This window comes from Geotrypetes seraphini, chromosome 3 (assembly GCF_902459505.1).
Source record: "Geotrypetes seraphini chromosome 3, aGeoSer1.1, whole genome shotgun sequence".
Taxonomy (NCBI): domain Eukaryota; kingdom Metazoa; phylum Chordata; class Amphibia; order Gymnophiona; family Dermophiidae; genus Geotrypetes; species Geotrypetes seraphini.
This window is the reverse complement of record NC_047086.1, coordinates 182,499,368-182,526,253: the sequence shown is the minus strand read 5'-3', so window position 1 is coordinate 182,526,253 and position 26,886 is coordinate 182,499,368. Positions and strand designations below refer to the sequence as shown.

The window sequence follows — 26,886 nt, the reverse complement described above, 5'->3', positions numbered from 1 at the left end:
AAAGCTACTGCCCATTGTTATAGTTCCAACTTGTTACCCAAACCCCTCCATACTGACCCCCGACCCCATGGCTGCAAAGAAAACATCACCCCAGCAGCTGTCTTGTGAGACAGCTGCTAGGGGGTCATGTTTCCATGTAAGGACCCTCTATGTGCAGTTATGTAAATTTAAGCACTACCAATTAAATTTGCTCTATGGCAGGTTTAAATGCAGTAATTAAGCACCCATTTTAGGCAAGCTTTTACAGAAGTGCACTACTGAGCAGTGCATGCTAAATGTCAAGCCACCCATAAGAATAGAATGGCAGCACACATTTGTAAAAGAATCCATAAAGTATTCCAGTGGCGTACCTAGCATATGTAACACCCTGGGCCCATCATTTTTTAATATCCCCCCCATCTGTGTGAAAAACATGATTTTTAGTAACAATCCACACGTCACACAAGAGTGTACCTAGGAAAAGGCAGAATCTTACATACTGCAGTGAGCAGTACAACAGCAATACACCCATTGTAAAACTAAACAAGCCAGACTAGTACAGGTCAATCCTACACAGTTAATCCTAGCAGAAAACCATGTCTTTTTGAACATACGGAACACAGAAAACACCTTCACCTAGTATGTAATCACTAACTCCTCCCTCTTTTACAAAACTGTAGTGTGATTTTTAGCCACGGTGGTAGCAGCTCAGATGCTCATAGAATTCTGAGCATCATAGCTGTTACCACCAAGGCCAACGTTAAACACTCTACAGTAAAAGGGGAGATAAAATAGAAATACATAGACAAAGGTTAAACTGAAGCACCAAGAAGCTGGACTCTGCATACAATGCAACACTACAGAAACATCAATGTGTCTTCCCTAAAGCAAAAAAAATAATAGTAATAATAATAAATAGAGTTTTTTTTCCCTACCTTGCCATTTCTGCTTTCCTCATCTTCTTGTCACTCTCTTTCATCCACTGTCTACCCTCTCTCTGCCCCTTCTATATGGCATATTCTCTCCTTCTAGTCCCCTTCCAGAAACTTTATGCCTCACCCATTGGTCTGGCATCCATCTTCTTCCCTCTTTCAATAGTCTGGCATCTCTCTCCTTCCCTCTCCCACACCCCCATGGTCTGGCATTTCACTCTCTCCTCTCCCTTACCCCACTTCCATCTGCATCTGCCCCCTTTCCCTCCACCACCCTTCCATACCACCCTGACCCCTTTCTCACCCTTCACCATGCTTCCATACCACCCTGACCCCCCTTTCTCTCCCTTCACCATGCTTCCATACCACCCTGACCCCTCTTTCTCTCCCTTCACCATGCTTTCATACCACCCTGATCCCAATTCTCTCCCTTCACCACCCTGACCCCCTTTTTCTCCTTCCACCACCCTGCTATGCTCCATTCTCTCTCCATCCAAATCAGCAAGGTCCCGCGATGACTGCTTCTGCTGCCTCTGCTCTGGAAAAGGTAAGTGATGTTGGAGGGGGGTGGGCCAGCAGACGCAGGGAGTTGCGGCAAGGTCTCACGATGACTGCGGCTGCCGGTCCATCCCCTTCCGACATCATTTACCTCTTCCGGAGCAGAGGTGGTAGATGCAGTCATCGCGGGACCTTCCTGCACTTCAGTGCAGCTGCCGACTCTGCTCTGGAATAAGTACAGCAGCCTTGCTGAGGTGCCATTTAGAGTAGTGCGAGAGGTTCCGGACACAGTCGGCTGTGCACCCCCTTGGAGTGTGCACCCGGGGCAGACCTCCCCACCCCCCCCCCCCGGTACACTACTGGAGTATTCAACAAGGCATACACTTAACTAGTCAGAATATTCCCCACACACTTTTGCAGTTATACACTAGAATACTTAGGCACCAAGTTACAGAACAGCACTTAAGTGTACTTAGGTACCCAATGGCTGTTTTCTCCCCATTTTGGTGCTTAAGTTCCATTAACTGCTGTTTGAGTGCCACATGTTAGGCAACATAGTGTGTTCTTTAATCAGCTCAGTAAAACCAATCACTACCGAAGAGCCCAACTGTAATGAAAGATCTACATTGTGACCTGAAGCCAATCACTGTAGCCTACAAACCAGTCAGAATCTGGGCTTATGAAACATACTATACAGTTAACATTCATTATCTCTGAGGAAAATTTCTGAATGTTATACAAAACAAATTGTTAATATTAACCAAGCCCTATCACATGACTGATTGAGGTTTTCAGCTTGTGTTATTGTTATAAATCACATACATAGAGGCCCCAGCCTATACATGGGTTTTACAAACCCATGTCTGGGGCGCGGTCTAGTTATATGCGGCAGCCTATATAAAAATTTTAAGTCATCCCTCCCACCCCTGGTACCTTTTTCGGAAGCTCCATCACTGGGGCACAGCTCGGGTCTCCAGTGGTGCAGAGCAGTTCTTGCGAGAGCATTCAGCGGGCGGTGCAGAGGTAGGCCGAATGCTGAAGAGATTGCAGCTGCCCTGCAACGCTGGAGACCCGAGCCGCGCGCCAGCGAGGGGACTTCCAAAAAAGGTACCGGGGATGGGAGGAATGAATGAAAAAGGCAGGGGAGGTACCGGAAGATAAGCAGCGGCTAATACTATGGGGTGGCTTATCTTCCAGGTTTTAAACATAGGCCGCCCTTTTTTGCAGCCTATGCAGAGGGGCGGCCTATATGAAAGGAAATATGGTATTTCTTATTATACCTCTCACTCATCACTGGTCACTATTTCAGTTGTCTTCAGGTCCTTGACCATTTTTGCCTCCTAGCCTTTCCACTTATTTCCTATTACCTCTAGAATTTATCCTCACCCTCCCTCTACATCCACAATGGCCTGAAAATTTAGTTTTCCAAGGAGCATTTCAACAATTTTCAATAAAACCAACCACTCCTATGTGATAAATCATCACACCATTTTGCATACCCTTTGTAGATTTCCACATCCTTCCATTTTTACTCTAAACTCTTTGGGAAGGGGAATATATTATCCATTAGGATTCAAGCAAGTTCTTGTATGACTTGCTTTAAGCCTTCCCTGTCTTTCTGCATATCAAAATTAATTTAATCTGGGATTTCTGGGTCAAACTATGTCTAACTAGGTTCAAGGTGAATTACAATTCAAGAGGGTCCACAGAGTTTTAAAGAAATAAACGAGTCAAAAGTCAACATGGGTTACAGACAAAGGTGGAGTTAAGACTGTTATAGAGAGGAATATAGCGGAGACAACAGACACACTTTATAATAATTGGTTTGTTCTCAGAGCATTCGATAGGAAATGGAGAAAAGAGGAAAAAAAATGTTTGTCTGGTGGTTTAGTCATGCTGTATATGACTACGGGATGGTGAGAAGTTCTTTGTTTTCAGGCATCATTCTCATGTGTCGATGGTGTTTATTGTCTCAAAGAGTAGAGCTTTAATTTTTTTCTGAAATCTGAGGTCGTTGGGTTCAATCTTGATGGTTGTTGGGAAGTCATTCCAGATTTCTGTGCCAAGGTAGACGAGTAGCATATTAAATATAATCTTATATTTAACTCTTTTGGGTGAAGGATCGATCAGTAAAAGTTTCTTGATTTCTAGTTGAGGTTGACCAAGAATTGGAGCAAAGGTTTATGAGGGGCCCAGCGGAATTAGCACATGTGATATAAAACATTATGCATGATAGTTTAAAGATGACGTGTGCATTAATGGGTAGCCAGTGTAGTCTTATAAAGTAAGAAGAATTTGGCTCAAATTTGTGCAGTTTGAAAATTAGTCTTATTGCAGTATTTTGTACCATCTGCAGTTTCTGGGTGAGTGTAACTTTTAAGCCTGCATAGAGAGAGTTGCAGTAATCTAATTGAGAAAGTATTATCATTTGTACCAGAATGGTGAAGTGCAGGTCATAGAAGAAAGGCCTGATTAGTCTTATTAGGCTCATGATCTGGTAGTTTTGTTTTTTTTTCTTAAATTGGAGATTTGGAATTCATAGGAGAGGGTGGAGTCAAGTATGCCATCAGTACTACACAACGATAAAATACAGTTGTACAGTTGTACAGTATAAACAATTAACAAACATGATATGTGCCTACTTGTGCCAAACCCCCAATCTCTTTTACACACATATAGAGTCTGACAAGGTCCAGTGGTTTTTTGCCAACTGCAGGTAGATTGGAAACAGGTGTTCCTCTTTCTTCCATGAAATTTAGGTACCGGTCTACCCATATTTTGCGTTCTGGCTCACTGCCCAGATCATACAGTTTTGTGATCTTGTCTCCAGTAGTGCTAGAATATGATTTCTGAAATGCAAATTGGGATGGGGGGGGGGAGGGGGGTAAGGTGGGTGGGTTAGGGGGTTGGTAAGGAAGAAGAAAAAAGGAAATTAATGTAAACGATTTTATAGAACACAATTAAAATTTATGAAATACAGTTAATCTATTGCTCAGAAACATGAGAAAAATGAAAGCTACTAGTTCTGGCACTGAGTTCAGATAATATCCCTTTAAATTAAGGGCTCAGATTCCCCCCATTTGCTAAATATTTGTTGCCTTCCCAGCAGGCAGCTTTTCTGTAGTGCTTCCTGTGTTTAAATGCACAGATAAATTAAGAACACAAAAACCAATATACCCGAACAGTGAACCATGAAGATCTCATAGCCTATATAACAAGATAATGCCATCAAAATGATACATATACATTTTCATGTAATAGAAACATGAATATGACAAAACCATTTGGATTTACAAAGCTTCCGGTTTACTTATAGTAGAAATCACTCAAACGTGATGCTCAGTTAACCATGGTACACTTTCAAAGGGGCCTAAGCCACCCCTGTCAACTCTTACTACATCTCTGTTCCTTATAGTACAATGGTTGGACTAGCCAAATCTTCTGCTCTCTTGTTATATGCTACAATGGCTAGAGATGCAGAGACCAACATTTGAAGCCTGGTATTCATATAGCCCTTTATTGTTAAATATGATTTTATAAACCAGTTACTATAGTGGTTGTTGGCTATTCCATCTCTGAAACACTGTTATGGAAGTCAATTACTGACAGAATCAAGAGGAATAAAATGGACAGAAAGCAAATTGCCTTTCAAATGTCCCTTTCCAGTTTTGGGGAATTTGCCAGGTATTCTAGTGATCCAAACAGCATCATCAGAAACAGGGTGCGAGGCTCAATGAAACTTAACATGCCTTAGGTTCTAACTTTTATCCACAAACTTTCTCATGCATAACCCAACCAATTTTTATGCAACTGTTACAAAGAAGTCACATATTCTGAGGCTAAGTAAGGGCTAGTAGGAAAACAGACCAGTTACACCTTAGACAAGTTGATACTTTTCTCTCTACCTTATTTCATAGCCCCTCCCAACTTATAATAGAACAGTAATGACCGTAAGAATGACAATCTCTGGCCAGGGGCCAAAGGGCTCCCTCTGGAACCCTATAGGAAAGGGCCTAAAACTGGTTACAAAGGAGGGAAGTTATCAATGTGACTTAAGTCAGGTTATTTTAGCACTGGATCTCATTGCATAAAATGGGACTGTGAGGGAGTCTATAGGACACTACCACTTCTCCTGCTGGATGCTCCCTCACAATGTCAGAACCACATTAACCTAGGGCACTCCTCCTTAGGGGGAAGTGACATGGGAAGAAGGAATCAGGGAAGCAGCTTTTAGGAAGCATAAGAGGAAGGACCATAGCTAGAGGTCCAGGGAAAAAGGAAGGGGTGACTTCCATTTGCGCCTTGACTACAACCACTAGACACTCTGCTTGGCTGAAGTAAGTCAACCTTTCTTTTCCTGAACACCAATGAGTCTTGTTCTGAGGTCTGCCTGGGGCCAGACCTTGTCCTTGACTGAAGGGAAATTGTTACAAGACTGTGTTTAGGGCGTGGCATTCACAAGCTATTGTCCATATCTTGAGTCCTGTCAGCCACAGGCCCATCTCAGGACTTTTGAACAAAAAGACTGTTCCTTGTATGCCTTGGCCCTGTGAAGTAACAAGGTACAGGACTTTTATTCTAGGTTAAGGAGTTTTCCTTTACTGCTTGAGATTGTGTACAGCTGTGTGGGCACAGCCCCAACCCAAACCCCACTCGTGCTGTTACAGGAAACCTGTGTTGTTAAGCCAACCTGTGGCAAAATAAACTGACTTAACAGTAGCCCATGTTGATAACTTCCCTCCTAAGTGTTCCTGTTTCATAATCACTACTATTCCCTCCAACACTGGGAAATAAAGACAGTGCATAGTACCACCACTGATCTAGTCCATATTCGACATTTTTAGGGAGGTAACCCAACTGTCACCTAGATGTGCAGTCTATGAAGTCATCTAATGCTACTAATCTACAATGTGTACAGATTTTGCAAGAATAGCTGGGAGAAAGTTCTTTTATGTGTTTCAAAATGTTCTTGTTATCGGAATTATACTGGTGTGGAATCGTATGTAGTGCTATGTTTGTAGAAGATTTTGCCGTTCTTGCCTTTGTCATCATGTTACAATTCTGGATGTGTGTCAATAATAACAACTTGTTAAATATTCATAAAACAGAATTGCTACAATAAGGCAGGTTTGTTTTCAGGCCTGTCAGTTTTAGAATGTGGGATGGATAAGAAAATAAGAGTTGCCATACTGGGACAGATCGAAGGTACATCAAGCCCAGTATCCTGTTCTAACACTGGCCATCCCAGATCCCAAGATCCCAAAGTGAAAACAGATTTTATGCTGCTTATCCTAGGAATAAGCAGTGGATTTCCCCAAGCTATCTTAATAATGGTTTATGGACTTCTCTTTTAGGAAATTATCCAAACCTTTTTTAAACTCTGGTAAAGCTAACCACTTTCCCTACATTCTCTGGCAATGAATTTGAGTTTAATTACTCATTGAGTAAAGAAAAATTTTCTCCAGTTTGTTTTAAATCTACTACTTAGTAGTTGTATTGCATGCCCCCTAGTCCTAGTATTTTTGGAAAGAGTAAACAAGTGATACATATCTACCCGGTTTCATATCATATCTTTCCTGAGCCGTATCTTCTCCAGGCTGAAGAGCCCTAGCTGCTTTAGCCTTTGCTTATAAGGAAGTTATCCCATCCCTTTTACAATTTTCCTTGCCTTTCTCTGTACCTTTTCTAATTCCTCTATATCTTTTTGTGATACGGCAACCAGAATTGCACAGTATTCGATGTATAGCCATATCATAAAGCGATACAAGGGCAAATCAATATTACTATTAACACAGAATTTACATTTGATAAAATTTAAATTCACATTTGAATAATTTAAATTAAGAAGGTGGTGGCAGAAGAAAGGTGTTTTTTTTTAGCTGATGGGGTAGGTTCCCTTTCTAGTCTGCATGCAAGATTTGCTCTGGCTGTAGACGAGGATCTTAGGCTTTTCCTCCTTTTGAAAGTACTAGTTCACCTGAGTGAAGTAATATCACATAGAGGTTTGTGGTGTATAAAGATTTGGCTAGAAAGTTTTTGAGAATACTTTAGTGAGAGGTTGTATGATATAGTGAACCCCACTATTTACCCTTTTCCATTGAGAATAATGTCCATTAAACCTACTCTCTGTTTTCTATCTTTCAACCAGTTCTTAATCCATAATAGGACATTACCTACTATCCCATGACTTTCTAATTTCTTCAGAAGACTTTTATGCAGTACTTTGTCAAATGCCTTTTGAAAATCCAGATAAAAAATATCTCCTTATCCACATGTTCATTCACCTCTTCAAAGAAATGTAGTACATTGCTGAAGCACAATTTCCCATGTTGGCTCTGTCTCTTTAATCCATGCTTAAGTACATACTCTGCCATTTTGTTCTTTACAATAGTCAACCATTTTGCCTGGCACCAACATCAAATTCACCGGTCTTGTACCATAACCTGCTTATATTGTATGATGAGCCCTCCAAAACCCACCCAAAATCTACTGTACCTACATAAAGATGATACCTGCAGGCATAAGGGCTAGTGTGGTGTTGTACAAGTGGATACATTAAGTTTTGGGTGGGTTTTTGGAGGGCTCACAAACACACAAAATAAGCAGGTTAAGGTGAGATGTGTACTTGGGATTTTTAATGTTACATTCACTACTGTACCTCTTACAGTGCCCCTCTGCTCTGCTGAGATGTCTGTGGCCAGTTTGCTAAGAATGTTGGTTTGTATGTCCCAATGGTATGTTTGTGTGCATTTCCACAAATGGACAAAAAAGATAGATACACTAAGGTTGAACACAACTAGAAATAGTAATTTTCAAAAATAAAAAATAAGTCATCCTGTCCCTCTACATGGAACAAATCTCCAAAGAGATTGGCTCTATGGATGAAAAATTATCTCTGTGCGAAAAACATTTGAATAATCTAGAGCCTAAAGTGGTAGTACTGCAAGCTACAAGTACATGTATTAAGGATACGTTATCATTCTATTATAAGACTGAACAATTAGAGAAAATTTACATACAAACAGTTACATATATTGAATTTTCCTGTTACTCCATTATTGTTGCCAGAGATCTTGTTGGTGAACCAACTTAAACTTAAAGTACAATGATTGTAGTAATACAGACATCTACTACTCCACAATATAAATTCTGTATTTTGCATCTATGGCAATCCAATCCTGTCCAATTAAACCAATGAAACTGGCACCATATCAGCCTTTTCTATCTATAAGGTTTCTGACTTCCATATGCTTAATTTCAGTCTCCCCGCAACAGCCAGTCTGCTGCCTGACAAGCAGGCAAAATCATCCTTTCAACTGCTGACAATGTACACAAAATCTGAATATCATCTGCAAACAAAAAAATGACTGAAACCTGCATTTCTGAGGATTTCTTCCAGGGCTGCCAGTAAATGCTAAACAAATAAAATATCACAGAACACTGTGGAACATCACATGATAACACCCAAAGCTTAGAGGTAAATATGCTCAGTTCACCTGTTGTTGCTGCTGCTGGTCCAAGAATGTAGTACTACGCCACAGGAGGGGCCTTAGGTGCCTGGGGGACCTTAGGCGCCTGGGCCAACCGGAATCTTAGGCCACTCCCATGGGGGTGTCCTAAGATTCCGGTTGGCCCAGGGCCTTAGGCCCCATCCTAGTGCATCTCACGATGCACCGGGAAGGGGAAGGCCTATCATTCTGTAAAGGCGGGCCTGACGCCTGGAGGGAGGAAGCATCGTTCTGGCCGGCCAACTAAAAAAGATATTGTTGGGGTCCAGGTGGGCTTGGGGTAGGGGTTGGCAGGTTCCAGCAGGATGGACTAGGCATCCCTCCTGCCGATGATCTTTGCGGAGGGTGGGGAGTTCTGGCAGGAGGGAATAGGCATCCCTCCTGCCAGGTGGATGTCTCAGCAAGGTGCTGGCAGTAGGAATTTGGCACTCCTCCTGCCGTGGACATTTGGGGGTGGGGCTTCTAGGGTTCCAGCAGGAGGGAGTGGGCATCCCACATCTAAAAGGTCTTGTTCTGGGTGTTTGGGACTTGGACAAATTTTTGGTCGAGAATGTGGAAGATAGATGTAGTGGAGGTCTGGACAATTAAACGTCTGGATGTACAGGTAGATGATTTTCGGGGAAAAAAAACTGGGGAGTACTTTTCGGGAATGGACATTTTTGCTTCTGCTGACTTTGAGCGACTAGCGCCCTATATACAAATTGGATTTAGATGTTTCTTTTGATTATGCCCTCCCCACGTGTATTGGTATAAGATCCCTAGTATGTGTTGAGTTAGGATAAAAACTTATATTGATAAACCTTGCACTAAAACTATGGCAAATTGTAACCTGTTAACTTCATCCAACTACAGACCCATAGCCTCAATCCCACTCAAGATAATGGAAGGCCTCGTAGTTAAAACCCTAACCCTATACCTAGAAAACCACAACTTACTCCATCCCATACAGTCTGGTTTCAGAACCAACTACAGCACTGAGACTCTACTATGAACACCCATGGACACAGCTAGACACCTCAGCACAGGCAAGAAAATACTGACCATACAACTAGACCTCTCTGCAGCCTTCGACCAGGTAGACCATGACGTCCTCCTACAAACACTAGACTCCATAGGAATATCAGGCAAGATACTATCATGGTTTAAAGGCTTCCTACAATCCAGAACTTACAGGGTTAAAACAAACAAAGAAAAATCAGAACCATGGTCCAACCCCTGCGGAGTACCCCAAGGATTACCTCTGTCTCCCATAGCCTCCCTCAGCTCCTGCCTAGACAAACATGGCCTAACCTCCTACAGCTATGCAGATGACATCACCATTCTCCTCCCCCATCCAGCGCCTACCATGATAGGCACAATACACAGAATACTCAAAACAGTAGCAACATGGATGACAGAACACAAACTAAAACTTAACTCCGACAAAACAAACTTCATCCTCCTAGAAAACAGCAAAACCCCAACCTTAACAAACATAGTAATAAACTCAACCTCATACCCCATTCAACCCACGCTAAAACTTCTTGGAGTACTGATTGAAAGAGGCTGTACCATGCAACCACAAATCAACAAAATAATAAACATCATTCGCAACCATGAGAAACCTAAGACAAATTCGAAAATTCTTCGACAGGAAACAATTCCAACTTTTGGTACACTCTAATCCTTGGACTAATAGACTACTGCAACATACTATACCTCCCCTGCCCAGCGACCATGATAAAACAACTACAGACAATACAAAATACAACCCTAAGACTCATTTATTCGCTGAAAAAAATACGACCACATCACAGAGGCATACCACGACTCACACTGGCTCCTAATACAAGCAAGAGTATACTTCAAATTCTACTGCCTACTATTTAAAGCTATAAATGGAGACTGCTCAACCTACTGGAACAACCAACTAACTCAATCCACCTCAACTAGACACAGGAGAACCCACTCACTAATCACATACCCGCCAACCAAAAATGTTAAACGAAGGAAACTATATGACAACCTAATGGCCACCAGAGCAGCAAAACTAGACAGAAAACTCACCAATCTGCTGACTTCGACCATAGACTACAAAACCTTCAAAAAAGAAACAAAAACCCTACTCTTAAAAAAATACATAAAACCTATTTAACACGACCAGATCCCAAGCTTCACCTACTATACTATCTACTCCTTATCAAATCTAAAATGTTCAAATTACCCATTACATATCACCTAATTTCATGACAATTCTTATGTAATCCGCCTTGAACTGCAAGGTAATGGCGGAATAGAAATCACTAATATAATGTAATGTAATATTATGTATGCTTGACCTGTAACCCGTTCTGAGCTCTTTGAGGTGAACGGAATAGAAAACAAATTAAATAAATGAATAGTGAGTTAGTGTACCTGGGTCCTATTCTTCACACTTAGGGTAAGAAATGGTCTTACGATAGTATATTTCTCAGAGGATGGGAAACTCCTATCTTCAATGATGCATTCGCAATAGCATTCATCCTAGACATTACACTTGAGCTTGATCCTAGGTGGACATGGTCTCTCTAACAATATGTATTATAGGAATAGGATGCAAATGTATCAAGATCTCCTCCACTTCCTTTCCACCAAACTTATGCCACACTTTACATGCAATCAGCCTGCTCCTGTTCCTTCCTACAATCCATTACTTTTCCTGCCCCATTTACATCTAGGCTATCATCCAGGTGCCTATAATGCATCTTTTTGGACTTTCCATATAGGAATCCTGTTATAAAATTATCTTCAGAGGTGGTAATTTGACTTGAGCATATAGAACACTTTTTTTTATACATGACAGACATGAAAGTTGGTGGTGGGAAAGCATGAAATGAAATGATACCTACATTTATAAGGTATATGGGTTGGCATTCATGGGGGAAGAGAATAGGCAGAGTTTGGATGGGATTTGTAAGATACAGGCATAAGTGCCAAGCCTTACTGGCACATACGTGCTCAAAGTTACTCCTGCTACTAACTAAGGATAGCTTTGTGTGGCAGTTTTTGGGAAGGTTATTTTATATGTGCATATTTTGCCTTCATAAAATAGGTACAATATATGTGCTTGTGAGACCTGTTGTATATAATTACCCTATTTTTCACTCCATAAGACATACCTCACCATAAGACGCACTCCAGATTTAGAGGAGGAAAACAAGAAAAAAACCATTCTGAATCAAATTGTGCACCCAGCCCCCCTCACTCCCTGCCAGGCTCTGCACCCAACCCCAAACACCTTGCCAGGCTCTGCACCCTGTCCCCCCTTCCCTGCTAGGCTATACACCCTGTCCCTCCTCCCTGCTATGCTCTGCACCCTGTCTCCCCTTCCCTGACCTGTAACCTACCACCCCCTCACCTCTGGTGGTCTAGTGATAGGCTGGGACAGGAGGGATCTGTCCCAGCCAACTAACAATTTTTTCTTCCCCCCCTCCCCACGGTACTACTTTTTAAAACACGGCACGCCCACTAGCCCTTCATTTTAAAACACCCCCGCCTGCCCTTCCTTTTAAAACACCCTCCACCCCGCAGTACCTTTTTTAGCACCCCTTAAACCTGGTGATCCAGCGGTGTATGGGCCGGCAGGAGCGTGCTGTCTGCGCTGCTGCCTGGGCCCGCCCTGCTTTCAGAATGGCTGCAGTCAGTTCTCGCAATAGGGTGCAGAGCCTGGCAGGGAAGGGGGGGACAGGGTGCAGAGCATAGCAGAGAGAAGGGACAGGGTGCAGAGCCTGGCAAGGAGGAGGGACAGGGTGCAAGGCCTAGCAGCGAAGGGGGGACAGGGTGCAGAGCCTGGCAAGGAATGTAGGGTTCGGTGCAGAGCCTGGCAGGTAGTGAGGGCCGGCAGAAATACCCCACCCACTCCCCGCTCCTCAGTACCTTTTTTAGCACCCCTTAAGCCTGGTGGTCCAGCAGTGTATGGGCCGGTAGGAGTATGCTATCTGCACTGCTGCCTGGGCCCACCCCGCTTTCAGAATGGGTGCAGTCAGTTCTCGCGAGTCCCGCGAGAACTGACGCAGTCATTCTGAAAGTGGGGCAGGCCCAGGCAGCAGTGCAGATAGCATACTCCTACCGGCCCATAAACTGCTGGACCACCAGGCTTAAGAGGTGCTAAAAAAGGTACTGAGGAGCAGGGAGTGGGTGGGGTATTTTAAAAGGAAGGAAGGGCGGGCAGGTAGTGTTTTAAAAAGTTACCGTTGGGGGAGGGGGAGGAGGGTGTCATTTTCACTGCATAAGACGCACCCCCTTTTTGGGGGTGGAAAAAATGCAACTTATGGACCGAAAAATATGGCATCCACATATGTAAACAATTAAGTAGCCTTCAGTGAATTTCCAAAACTATCACATCTGTGTACGTCTTTGAAAATTACCCCAAAGAATGCACCAATTTACATTTACCGTATTTTCACGCATATAACGCGCGCGTTATACACGATTTTACAAACCGTGCATAACCTTGCGCGTTATACGCGTGAGCGCGCTATATAAATTTTTTTTTACATAGTTCCCACCCCGCCCGATGCCTGATTCATCATCCGGAAGGACCGCTCGCACCCCCACCGCTCGCACTCCCACCCCGATGGACCGCTCGCACTCCCACCCGAAGAACCGCTCGCACCCCCACAGCCTCCTCCCCTCCCCCATGGAGAAGCAGTCTACCTTGTTTCCGGATGCCAGTGAGCCCAGCTGCTTCCTCTGCCGGCGGTCCTGCCCCTTCTCTGAGCCCTGCTGCGCTGCTTCCTCTTCCGGCGGTTCCGCCCTTTCTCTGTCATCAGAGAAAGGGCGGGACTGCCAGAAGAGGAAGCAGCGTAACGCAGGGCTCAGAGAAGGGGCAGGACCGCCAGCAGAGGAAGCAGCTGGGCTCACTGGCATCCGGAAACAAGGTAGACAGCTTCTCCATGGGGGGGGAGAGGCTGTGGGGGTGCGAGCGGTTCTTCGGGTGGGAGTGCGAGCGGTCCATCGGGGTGGGAGTGCGAGCGGTCCTTCCGGATGATGAATTGGGCGTCGGGGGGGGGGGGCATCAGGCTTTCAGGATGGGGACAGGACTTCAAGGGGGAGAGGAGAGTCGGGGTGGCTGAAAGTAGAGTCGGGGTGACCAGAGGAGAGTCGGGGCAGTGAATGGAAAGTCGGGGCGGGTGAAAGGAGAGTCGGGGCAGCCAGAGGAGAGTCGGGGCGGCATGCGCGGTATACCCGTGAGCGCGGTATATAAAAATTTATTTACATAAATTTGTGTTTCCCGCGCGCTATACCCGTGTGCGCGTTTTACACGGGTGCGCGTTATCTACGTGAAAATACGGTACTCCTATTGTTTATCACAAACAAGTTTTCTAAGCTCACTTTATACATATGGTCAAATTTTTCAATAATATGAGCATAAATATATAACCTTTTGAACCTTACCTCTGGGAATACCTCTGCTCGAAACAGGTTAATTTATGCACATACAGGCTATACAGTATATGCATTTCTTTGAGCGCATACTGGGTATGCAAATGACTGAAAAACCTATGTCTATGAGTTTAGCACTGCTCCACCCTCAGAAATTCATCTAAAAATTACCCTTAAAATTCATGACGACTCTGCAAAGCATTGTTCATTCAACAGTACTACAATGAGGAAAACAATTCAGTAAAAAGTTACTATGTCAGTATGTTGGTCCTGGCATGTACAAATTTTAACTTGCAAAAGACAGAATTAAGGGGGGATGTCATTAACATGGGCTATGACATTTTAAAAACAACCACACATTGAAAAAAAGTTTGCATACTGTTCAGTAAGGGTGCCATTTTCTGCCATTATACCCAGTCTATTATGTAATGAGAATACCACTGAGATCTTCAAAAATAGAGATTCAGTTATCTGTATTATTCCTGGAAATACAAAGGAAAACATCATTTCTGTCCAGATGATCTGATTATTTATTTATTGGGATTTATTAACCGCTTTTATGAAGAGATACACCCAAAGCTGATTACAGCAAGAAGATAAAAAGAGAGGTTTATTTCTCTCTCTTATTCATTCACTCTTCATATAAAAGAAATATATGATATACTCTGCTTTACAATCCAGAAAACAAAAACAACTTTCATCTCACCACTAGACAAGGCAGAGTAAGTATGTTGGCTTTCAAGCTTAAGGACAATTGCCACAAAATTGTCTGAGCAGAACATAATGCCCAGGATAGCATATGCGCCATGAAACAGAAGTAGTTTTATAGAAAGGGTGAGTCTTTAGCAAATAAAACACTTCAAAATTGCTCAAAAAAATTTTCAGCTATGCTAAACTATTGTGCTGTGGATTAATTAGTGGGGATAAAGCTGGAGGAAGGGGAGATGGCAGAATTGACCAAGATTTATCTAGTGGAGAGTCAAGATTCTTCCTTTTCCAGAGGTTCTCTCATTTCCCACTGTGACATATGGGTATAATCTAAATCAAAGAACAGGAATTCTGCAGGGCATTCTCCTTTAATCAGAAGGGATGAGAAGACAACAGGGAATCCAGAAAATTCTAACTGGCTATATTTCAAACTCTTTACGTGTTATTTTCCACCTCAAAAGGAGATGTTTGATACAGGATAGAATACTGCTGACATTTCTCTGACTATGCTGATTGGCAGCTTGAACAGAAATAAATTCCCACGCTACAACAACAGCAATGTCCTCATGAGGTGGTGGTGAAAAGCATTGTGGGTAGATGCTTTCCTTAACAGCAGACAGTATAACACAAACAAACTTCATGCTGTATGTGTTTCGTTGGTCTTTTATCTGCAAAAACACCTTCCAAGGTTAAATAATGAAGACAAAAATAATGAAAAAGCAAGCAAGAAAGGCATCAAAATATAATATATTAAAAAATGTAAACAGAGCCACTTACAGGGCTTGATGGAGTCTTTGGCCAGCCTGGGCTGTTAATGCTATCACTTTCATCTCCATGAAAGGAGGAGATGCTAGCAGTGCTTGGGGACATTGGGGAAGGGACTGGTAGGATGCCTGGGGTTAGGGGCTGAGCAATACACTGAGAGCAGTAGCTATCCTGTGGTAGAAGAATACAAAAAAAAAAAAAAATATCACAAAGGTAGGATGAAGTTAAAAAAAAAATACATCCAGTATAACAAAATGACAGTGCTTTTTAACATAGAAAGAGAGAGAGGAACAAAGAGAAACAGCAGAAAGTATTACAACACTGTTAATTAGTATAATTTGGGAAAATTTGCTGGATGCTTTGCTGAAATCACTAAGCCACCATGCTCACTTCAAGCTAACATGAAATGCTTAGCAGAGGGTTTCCCATCATGAAAGAATTTCCCACCCTCCTCCCCATTAAAAACAAGCTGTTCACCTTATTCATCAAATAAGGGAGGAAAGCAAAATAGTAAGGATGTCTTTGCTGCTGCTGCTGCTGCTGTTGCTGAGGCGGCCAAAACAGAAAGCAGAGGAAATAAAAATGCAAGATCTTTTCCCTCCCAGCTTGCTGAATTCCCACAGAAGGTCACATTTCCAAGTTAAATGCCATAAGAACTAGTAACTTTCAGTTTCACACAGTGGAATAGACAGACCACATGTGAATGCAACATACATGCAGGATAGATGAAAGAAAATAGGCGGCCAAAACCATGGAATGGAGTATTATATGACAGAAACTTGCAGGGCCAAACAGCACCACATGCGAAGGTAAATACCTTTGACTTGGTTTCAGAGTGTGGTGTCATATCTTCTTTACCGTCTATTTTGAGAGAAGCCACCAGTTTGGACTCACCAGGAGTCATCATATCTGAAAGACCCATAGATGCTGTAAAGAAGAAAAAAGATTTGAAATTCTCCACTCCGCTTATAAAACAAGACTTTTGAAGTCATCGTTCCTACACCTAGATCATAAAAAAAATCTGAAATATTTTACATACATAGCACTTAGGATAATCAAGTCTGCTGTTCAATTTCCTCAGGAGGCAGTGCTACAGGAGTAAAATTAAGGTGGCATATTAAAATGACAATTCTATAAACCGGCATGTAAGTTATAGAATAATAGCACCTATACTCATAATTGGTGCCAAAAATCGCCATTTATGCACATAAGAGTTAGGTACAATCTATAGGCTGGATCCAGTAATGGCACCAAAACTTAAGGCTCTTTTTACGAAGGTGTGCTAGCATTTTTAGCGTACGCACCGGATTAGCACGTGGTATAGCGCGCGCTAGCCGAAAAACTACTGCCTGCTCAAAAGGAGCAGGGGAATTTAAGCGCGCTCTATTCTGCGCGTTAAGGCCCTAACGCGCCTTCGTAAAAGGAGCCCTTAGGTGCTGCTAAATGCTGTTCTATAAAAGGTGCATACCTTATAGCAGAATGGCATAACTTTTGGGGACTGAACTTATGCCTGTTAAAACCTGAAGTAAATGCTGATTCCCAAGTTAGGAGCAATTACTGTAGGCAGTATTTTGTAATTCTGTGCACAACTCTTCAGAAAACCCTTGACATGCCCATGACCACGCCCCCTTTTGAGATATGCATCATGGGAGGCACCATGCCATATAGAATACAGCAGTATTTCTCAACACACAGTATGCATACCCTTAGGGGTACGCGAGCCGCAATGTTGGGGGTACGCGCCGCCAAAGATATTGCCTGCCCACCGGCCTCTGCCTAAGCTGCCAGAGATCCCTCTTTCCTGCCCTCCCCCCTCCATCAAAGCCACCCCTACCCCAGCCCCCCACTCCTCTCAGCTGGATCCGACCTCTCCCCAGTCCCCGATTCCACCACCTACCAGCTCCCCGCCGCTGTATTTTAAAACCTTTGGGCAGCCAGCGGCACAACAAAACCAGCCTCCCACCGTCTGCCTACCTGCTCCAGAAGTGTTCTTTCTGCAGCCTATGCAGAACGCTGCAGAAAGAACACTTTTGGGAGGCAGGCTTCATTCCCAATTCTCCTACATACCAGATCCCCGCTGATGTATTTTAAAATCTTCAGGCAGCTGAAGGTGCAACAAAGCTAGCCTCCCGCTGTCTGGCTGCCCTAAGATTTTAAAATACAGTGGCGGGGAACTGGTAGGTGGGGGGGAATTGGGAACTGGGGAGAGGTTGGATCCAGCTGAGAGGAGTGGGGGCTGGAGCTGGGAATAAGGGAAGAATATGCTGTACAGGGGTGAGAAGGACAGATGCTGCATGGGGCGGGGGTGGGAAAGACAGATGCAACATGGGGGAGAGGGGTGGGGGGAAGGAAGGACAGATGCTGCATGGGGGAGGGAGGAGGACAGATGCTGGACGGGCTGGGGGGTTAGGAAGGAAGGGAAATAGATGCTGCCGGTGGGTGAGGGAACAGGAAAAGAAATTGTTGGTTATAAGTGTGGAGTGAGAGGGAAAGAGATGGTGCACATATGGAAAGGAAGTGAGGAAAATTGGGCATATAGAGAGAGACTGGTAGAGATGGATGGGGGAGAGAAGACTGAAAGGGAGAAATGTTGGATATGGTGGTGGAGAGGGAACAGAGGGACAGATTGAAGGGGATGCAAGGTGGAGGAATATTAGACATAGTGATGGAGGGAGAGATGTGACTTGGTGCTGGAGAGGGGTGATAGAAGGAGAAATGGGCATGGGGCTGGTGGGCATGGTGAAAAATGCTGCACATGCTCCAGATGAGAAAAGGAGAAATGTTGGATGTGGCTGTAGAAGGGGTGGGAGTGATGACTGGATCTCTCAAGAGAGATGGACACAGAGAGAGAGAGAGAGAGGGAGACATGTTGCCAATAGGGGTGGAGGAAAGAGGAAGAAAAGTTGGACTCATGGAGGGACAGAGAGATGTTGGTGGGGGAAGGGAATGACGTCCAGAGGAGATGAAGCATGCAGGAGGTAGAAAGAAAGAAATATTGAATACACAGTCAGAAGGAAGTGTAACCAGAGACTCATGAAATCACCAGACAATAAAGGTAGGAAAAATGATATTATTTTCAATTTAGTGATCGAAATGTGACCGTTTTGAGAATTTATATCTGCTGTCTATATTTTGCACTATATTTGTCTATTTTTCTATAGTTGTTACTGAGGTGACATTGCATATTTTAAAGTCATCTGCCTTGACCTCTTTGAATCCCCCCAAATATAAATGATAATTAAGATTTTCTCTGCATACTGTGTGCTTTGTGTTTTGGTTGGGTTTTTTTTTTTAAATTTTGTGGTTACCATTATGTATTAACTAGTTTTTTATCCCGTTACATTAACGGGTGGTAGAATAGATGTGTAGACTTAGGCATTTCTTTCTTTCTTTCTTCTGTCTGTCTGTCTTTCGTTCTCTTTCCCTGCCCCCTGCCTGTCTTTCTGTCTCTCTCCCCCGTCCAGCAGCACCCCTTCCCTGCTCCCCCGTCCAGCAGTAGCCCTTCTCCCTTCCTTTTACCTCCCCCTGTCCATCAGCACCCCTTCCCTGCTCCCCCTGTCCAGCAGTTAGACCTCCCTTCCTTTTATCTCCCCCTGTTCAGTAGTACCCCTTCTCCCTTCCCTGCTCCCTATCCAGCATCCGCTATGCCGGGCAGCCTCGTGGCTTTTGCTAGGCCGGCCCGCCTCAAATTATTGAAGTGGGCTGGCCTAGCAAATGCCTCACGGCTGCTTGATGAAACAGTGCTGCTGCCGCTGCTGGTCCAGGGGTGAGAAGAAGAGGCGTTCCGGCAGCAGCAACGTAGTCAGAAGGCAGAAAGTCAGCTGGCATCGGAGATCAGGGCAGGAAATCAGATGAGGCAGGCACTGCACATGTGCGGCACAGAAGCACTTATCACGGCACACGGAGATTGAAGTGCGCTGCTAAGGGTTTTATTAAAGTGGATAAGACTATATTATTATAGTGGATAAGACTATATTGTGTGGCGCAGTGGTTAAAGCTACAGCCTCAGCACCCTGAGGTTGTAGGTTCAAACCCATGCTGCTCCTTGTGATCCTGGGCAAGTCACTTAATCCCCCCATTGCCCCAGGTATGATAGATAGATTGTGAGCCCGCCAGGACAGAGAGGGAAAACTGCTTGAGTACCTGAATAAATGCATGTAAACCCATTCTGAGCTCCCCTGGGAGAACGGTATAGAAAATTGAATAAATTAAATAAATAAAATAAAATAAATAAAATAAATGCAGAGAAAATGTTAATTATCGTTTATATATGGATTTTTTTCAAAAAGGTCAAGGCAGATGACTTTAAAATATGCAATGTAACCTCAGTAACAACTATAGAAAAATAGACAAATATAGAGCAAAATATAGACACATTTTGATCGCTAAATTGAAAAAAATCATTTTTCCTACCTTCGTTGTCTGGTGATTTCATGAGTCTCTGGTTGCACTTCCTTTTGACTGTGCATCCTATGTTTCTTTCTTTCTTTGTTCCTCCTGCATGCTTCCTCTCCTCCAGACTTCATTCCATTCCCCAACCAACATCTCTCTCTGTCCCTCCATGAGTTCAACTTTTCATCCTCTCTCATCCCCCAGATCATTTTTCACCACTGCCCACCAACCCCATGCCCATTTCTCCTTCTGTCACCCCTCTCCAACACCATGCCACATCTCTCCCTTCATCACTATGCCTAACATTCCTCCCCCTTGCTTCCCCTTCAATCTATCCCTCTGTTCCCTCTCCACCACCATATCCAACATTTCTCCCTCTCATCCTTCTATTCCCCATGCATCTCAACCTCATTCTTCTCTATGCCCAAATTTCCTTTTCCTTTCCCCATGTGCACCATCTCTTTTCCTCTCACTCACATACTCATGCCCAACAATTGTCCCTTTCTATTCCCTCCCTCCCTCCTTCCTATGTCCCAAGTTAATGTCCCCTTCCTCCCTCCCTTCCTTCTGTGTTCTGAGTTCATGCCCCCTCCCACTCACTGCCTTCCAGTCTTTGTCCCACCCCTTCCTCTTTCCCTCCCTCCCCTGAATCTGACCCGTGCCGAAGCTTGCCTGCCCCCAAATGACCCACCGCTGATTCCTCCTCCCCCCGGTCTGCTGCTGCTCCCACAACCCAGAAGCTCCATTTAATAATCCCTGCCAGAACTCTGGGATGGTCCAGGCGCATGCAGCGATTGCATGCCGCCAGCCCACAAGCCTTCTCCTCGACGTCAATTTTGACATCAGAGAGAAGGTCCGGGTCAGCCAAGCAGCAATTGGCTGGCCCGGAACCTTCTTACCAATGTCAAAATTGATGTCGGGGGAAAGCTTGTGGGCCGGCGGCGTGCAATTGCTGCATGCGCGTGGCCCTTCCCTGCCCGAAGTTGCGGCAGAAGATAATTAAATGGAGCTAGTGGGCAGGTGGCAGGCAGTGGCAGTGGCAGTGGCAGGGAGGAATCGGAGGTCAGCCCACGTACACCCAACAGGCGGTCGTACCGCAAGTTAAAAAACACTGATCTAGATAATGTAGGACAATAAAAAAGAATTGATTTTGAAATATAGTTATGTGTGTGGAATTTTGTTGAAGTTACTGCTTTATTTTCACCACAAGGAGCTTTTTGTTTTGCATTTACAGAGGTATAACCTTATATCCATTGTATTTAAACGTTGGTACAGTATAGATGCAATATGTCACTAAAATCAGAATATTCAATTATAACCCAAGACAAAAGTAACAACTGTCACAGAGTTTGACAGCAGAGAAAACCAGAGCTCACTCTTCAGCAGTCAGGAAATGCCTGTTAAAACAGTGTTTTTTAATCCTTTAAATCTAGGTAAGGAAGACTTCTGCCACAGACATGATGGTAGCCTAAAGCCATACCATGTTAATGTTTGAAGCAATAAACCTTACTTGATTCTATCAAATGTCTTTTCTGCATCTAATGAGCTGGAGAAAACAGGAATTTCTAAGGTTTTTGAAAAGTGTAAAATGTTGCAAGAAGATCTGGTGTTGGCAGAAGAAAATCAATTCCTCATAAACCCCATCTGCTTTATGCAAATCAATTTATCTAACACTAATTTAAGTCTGTTAACTAATATTTTGGCATGAATTTTACTGTCTGTGTTAATTAAAAAAGAAAAAGGGTCTGTAATCCTGGATCTCCTCCACATTTTTCAATGCCTATGTAATGAAAATGCATGAGTCGAGTATCTTTCATTTGAAAGGAAGCTTTGGAATGAGAGGGCATAAGATGAAGTTAAGAGGTGATAGGCTCCAGAGGAATCTAAGGAAATATTTTTTTTACAGAAAGGGTGATAGAAGCATGGAACGGTCTTCTGGAAGAAACTGTATCTGAATTTAAGAGGGCCTAGGATAGGCACGTCAGATCTCTGAAAGAGAGAAAGAGATAATGGTTACTGCGGATGGGCAGACTAGATGGGCCATTTGGCCTTTATCTGCCATCATGTTTCTATGTGAAAAAACCTCCCAAACAATTACTGCAAACTAGAACTGGACAGATACCGGACGATTGGAAAATAGTGAACGTCATGCCAATTTTCAAAAAAGGATCAAGAGGAAAACCGGGCAGCTACATACCTGTGAGTCTTACTTCTGTCACTGGAAAGATGGTTGAAGCACTGATTAAAGATAGCATAGTCTGGTACTTGGATACACACGACCTGATAAGAGCCAGTCAACATGGCTTTAGGAAAGGGAAACCATGTTTGATGAATTTACTTCAATTTTTTGAGACCGTGAACAAACAAATTGATAGTTGAGAACCGGTGGACATAATATACTTGGACTTCCAGAAAGCGTTCGACAAGGTTCCACATGAAAGACTTCTCAGGAAACTACAAAGCCATGGAATAGAGGGAGATATACTAAGATGGATAGGCAAATGGCTGGAGAACAGAAAGCGGAGAGTGGGCATAAATGGGAAGTTCTCAGACTGGGAGAAAGTGACTAGCGGTGTGCCCCAGGGTTCGGTACTTGGGCCCATCTTATTTAATATTTTCATCAATGACCTAGAAGAAGGAACATCCAGTGAGATCATCAGGTTTGCAGACGACACAAAGCTATGCCGGGCAATCAGATTGCAGAAGGATAGCGAGGAACTTTAGAGTGACTTGTGTCAGTTAGAGAAATGGGCGGAGAAATTGCAGATGAAGTTTATGTGGAAAAGTGCAAAGTAATGCATTTAGGCAGAAAGAACAAGGAACACGAGTATAGAATGTCAGGTGCAACTCTGGGTAAGAGCGAACAAGAAAAGGACCTGGGTGTACTGATAGATAGGACCCTGAAACCATTGGCACAATGCGCGGCAATGGCAAAGAAAGCAAATAGAATGTTAGGCATGATAAAGAAAGGAATCACGAGTAGATTGAAGAAAGTTATAATGCCGCTTTATAGGGCAATGGTCAGACCACACTTGGAATACTGTGCCCAACATTGGTCTCCCAACCTAAAGAAGGATATAAAACTGCTGGAGAGGGTGCAGAGACGAGCAACGAAGCTAATAAAAGGTATGGAGAGAACCAGGGGAACTGGGTGCAATTCTTACTGCAGCTCCTTATGGCTCTGAGCAAGTCACTTAGCCCTCCATTATATGTAAACCACTTTGATTGTAATCACAGAAAGGTGGTATATCAAAACCCATCCCCTTTCCCTTTCCGCTGGTAAGGGATTATTTTTGCTATTCACCTGTCTATAAATGATATGCACAAGGCCATTTATGGGAAAAGGTGTCTAAAATAGAGGGTTCAGAATTACTGGAGGCGATTTAAGCAACCTGGACCAATCAGAGCCTTAGGCATTCCAGGATGCACCGGGGAAGGGGAGGCCTGCCATTTTGAAGAGGTGGGTCTGCTGGCCAGAGAGAGTAGGCATCCCTCTGGCTGGCCTTCGTAAACAAGGTAAGGGGGGTCAGTGGGTGGGGGCCGTCGTAGGCCCGCTGCTGGGGAGAGAGGGTGTTGGGGGGCTATTACTTGGTGGCAGGAGGAAGTTAGCATCCCTCCTGCTGCGAGGGGGGGGGGGGCTTGGTGGCGGGAGAGAGTGGGCATTCTTCCCGCTGCTGGGGGGATATACACTGGTCAATACTGAGTTGGTGGAGATGCTATGCTTCCTCTGTTTTAATTTTTAGATTTGATATTTGTAAACCATTCTGATAGTCTAATGGAGGGCAGTAGAACAAATTATAATAAACATGGAGAAAGCCACTACTTATCCCTGGAATCGGTTGCATGGAATCTTGCAACTCTTTGGGATTCTGCCAGATATTGTGACCTTGGTTGGCCATTGTTGGAAGTAGGATGCTGAGCTACATGGACCATCAGTCTCACCTAGTATAGCTATTCATATGTTCAACCCAAAATTACAGTCTGTAATTTGACACAAAAGAAGCTTTGTTAGAAGGTAATTTGCCAGCCATTCAAAGAATGATTAAAATCTGGCTCTTACAATAGCTTTTGCTGTTAATTTCTTAATGTTTTGTATCCAGCAGTGTGTTTCTTTGCATATCTACAGTACTACTGTTATGCTTTTAATTTAATCATATTAATTATGCTTCTTTTTCTATTTGTACTATGCTGTTAGTTTCATCTTGTTATTCATTTGTACATCACTTTGCACTTCTTTTAGGAAAGGCAGTTTAAAATGTGAATTAAAAAAAAAAAAAAAAAAAAATTTGGCTGATCTATATAGCCTGCCCTTTATTCTTCATATTGTCCCAGATCACTTTTTAATATGGAAGTTAAAGTCTGTCAAAATTCTACCCCAAAGACAATCCTGGCTAAATGAATATATCTGAACCAAAAATTGACTCCCTAATTTACAATATTTAGCCTTTGAATCCCTAACTCCCTATTTGCCTGATGTTGCAAAAATGCATCATTCGTTTGGCACCAAGTACCACACTTTAATGCTAAAAAGACATGGATGAAGCATTCTCTCTCTCTTTCTTCGGCAAAAAGAAAATACTGTTACACCATCTATTTATTAGGATTTTTTTAACCCCTGTTTTGAAGAAATTCACCCAAAGAGGTATACAGCAAGAATTAACCAGCCATAGGCAATAGACAATTTACAGCAGCAGTGGCTTCCCCCATGTCTTTCTCAATAACAGACTATGGACTTTTCCTCCAGGAAATTGTCCAAACCTTTCTGAAAACTAGCTACACTATCGGCTTTTACCAATGCATTCCAGAGCTTACCATAACTATTCTCTGAGTGAAAAAAAAAATTCCTCCTATTGGTTTTAAAAGTTTTTCAAACACTATATATTATAGTACAATATCCTACTTACAAACTTAAACACAATACATATTAAAACATATTAATAGCGTAGGTTATAAGTCGAGGTGGAATAAAGAGACAGGTAAAATAAAGAAATAGGCATTAGGTAGAAGACAGGTGTGACTAACTTAAGAAAAAAATGGAGTCAGAAACTGCATGAAAATGATCGGTGACGAGTCAAAAGCACGCGGGACAATTGCGCACTGACAAAGATACTCGGACAAATGCACGCAGGACGTCAGCGTGCCAGATTAAAAATTAACTTTAAAGCGCTCTGATGGGAGGTGTGGGGGGGAAACACCCCCACTTTACTTAGAAGTGTTGCCGCTGCCATTGGGGGGGTGGAGAGGACCCCCCCCCGCTTAAAGAGGAAATTGTAATTTTTCCCTAAAAAACAGGAAAAATTACATTTTCCTCTGTAATGGGGTTTTCCCCCTCCCCCACCCACCCCCAGCGGCAACACTTCTAAGTAAAGTTGGGGTTTTCCCCCACACACCCCCCTCAAAGTGCTTTAAAGTTAACTTTTAATCCGGCATGATGTGCTGCGCGCATTTGTCCAAGCAGCTTTGTCGGCGCACAATTGTCCCACGTGCTTTAGTCTATGTACCAAATGATCTCGGCTCCAAGTAAGAGTAGATAAGGAAACCCTAATATGGTATATAAAGCTTGTGTGTGACTAGCTAATTAGTTGTGTCTTCCATGTGTTTTGCTATTTAGAGAACTCTACTGTATTACTGGTAAGTCCTTTTGCCCCCTACTTTTGACACCAGGTATTACATGGACTATTTTAAGCTTCAAATAGGTAAATGTAGGGCAGTTTGAGGGTTTCTATGCCTGCATCATTGCAAGTTAGTCTAACAATTCTTTCCTCTCCTCCTTTTTATTTCTTTTCTTAGTCATTTTGTATGTTACTCGCTTCTCTCCACCTCTCCCTTTTTCTCAAGTGGAATGGGTCACTGATCCAATATGTTACATAAGCTCTTTCAGTTATTATACCTTTAGTAGGCATGTGACTTGGTTAGCCGGAATTCAGATCATTAGTGGTCCTTAAAAATGTAGGTGTGCTAAATCAATTTAACTTGTGCACATTAAAAAGTTCTAGAATTGTCCATCTTGCTGGAGCTCAAATAAAAATTCAAAGACTGCGCATAATTCAGAATGCAGCAGTCAGATTGATTTTTGATTTAAAGAAGTATGATCATGTCACCGATTTTCTATCGTCAACTGCATTGGCTTCCAGCTGAAGCACGGGTTAAATTTAAGTTCGGCTGTATTTGTCTTAAGGCATTAACAGGTCTAATCCCAGAGTATCTTAGGGAATCTTTCATCATTACAAATTCTAAACACTCCAGAAAATCTCATTCACTATTCTCGTTTCCTTCTGCAAAGGGATGCAAATATATGAAATTCCAGGAACGATTGCAGTTCTTCCAGGCAGCGATATTGGATCTGGTCCTCACAAATGGAGAGAGTATCTCTAATGTTCGAGTGGGTGCTCACCTGGGAAGTAGTGATCATCAAACGGTTTGGTTTGATATAACGGCTAAAGTGGAGAGCGGCCGCACGATTCTTAAAGTCCTATATTTCAAATGTACCGACTTTAATGCTATGGGAGAGTAACTGAAGAAAGAGCTGTTAGGATGGGAGGACATAAGAGAAGTGGAAAGACAGTGGTCTAAGCTGAAAGGAGCGATAAAAATGGCTACGGATCTTTATGTGAAGAAAATCAATAAAAACAAGAGAAAAAGGAAGCCGATATGGTTCTCCAACCTAGTGGCTGAGAAAATAAAGGCGAAAGAGTTGGCGT

General features: G+C 43.2%; 1 protein-coding gene across 3 annotated transcripts in view; it reads right to left on the bottom strand.

Moving 5' to 3' along the window:
• ARID1B (AT-rich interaction domain 1B) overlaps positions 1-26,886 on the bottom strand; it is a 938,949-nt gene that overhangs the window by 68,785 nt on the left and 843,278 nt on the right. For 2 of the 3 annotated variants that reach the window (XM_033937003.1, XM_033937005.1), the window contains 3 exons: positions 16,611-16,720; positions 15,806-15,964; positions 4,052-4,258 (listed from right to left, as the gene is read on the bottom strand). In XM_033937003.1, coding sequence (XP_033792894.1) covers positions 4,052-4,258; positions 15,806-15,964; positions 16,611-16,720 — 476 coding nt within the window. The remainder of the gene's footprint in view (positions 1-4,051; positions 4,259-15,805; positions 15,965-16,610; positions 16,721-26,886) is intronic. The other variant, XM_033937004.1, reaches the window with a different exon arrangement.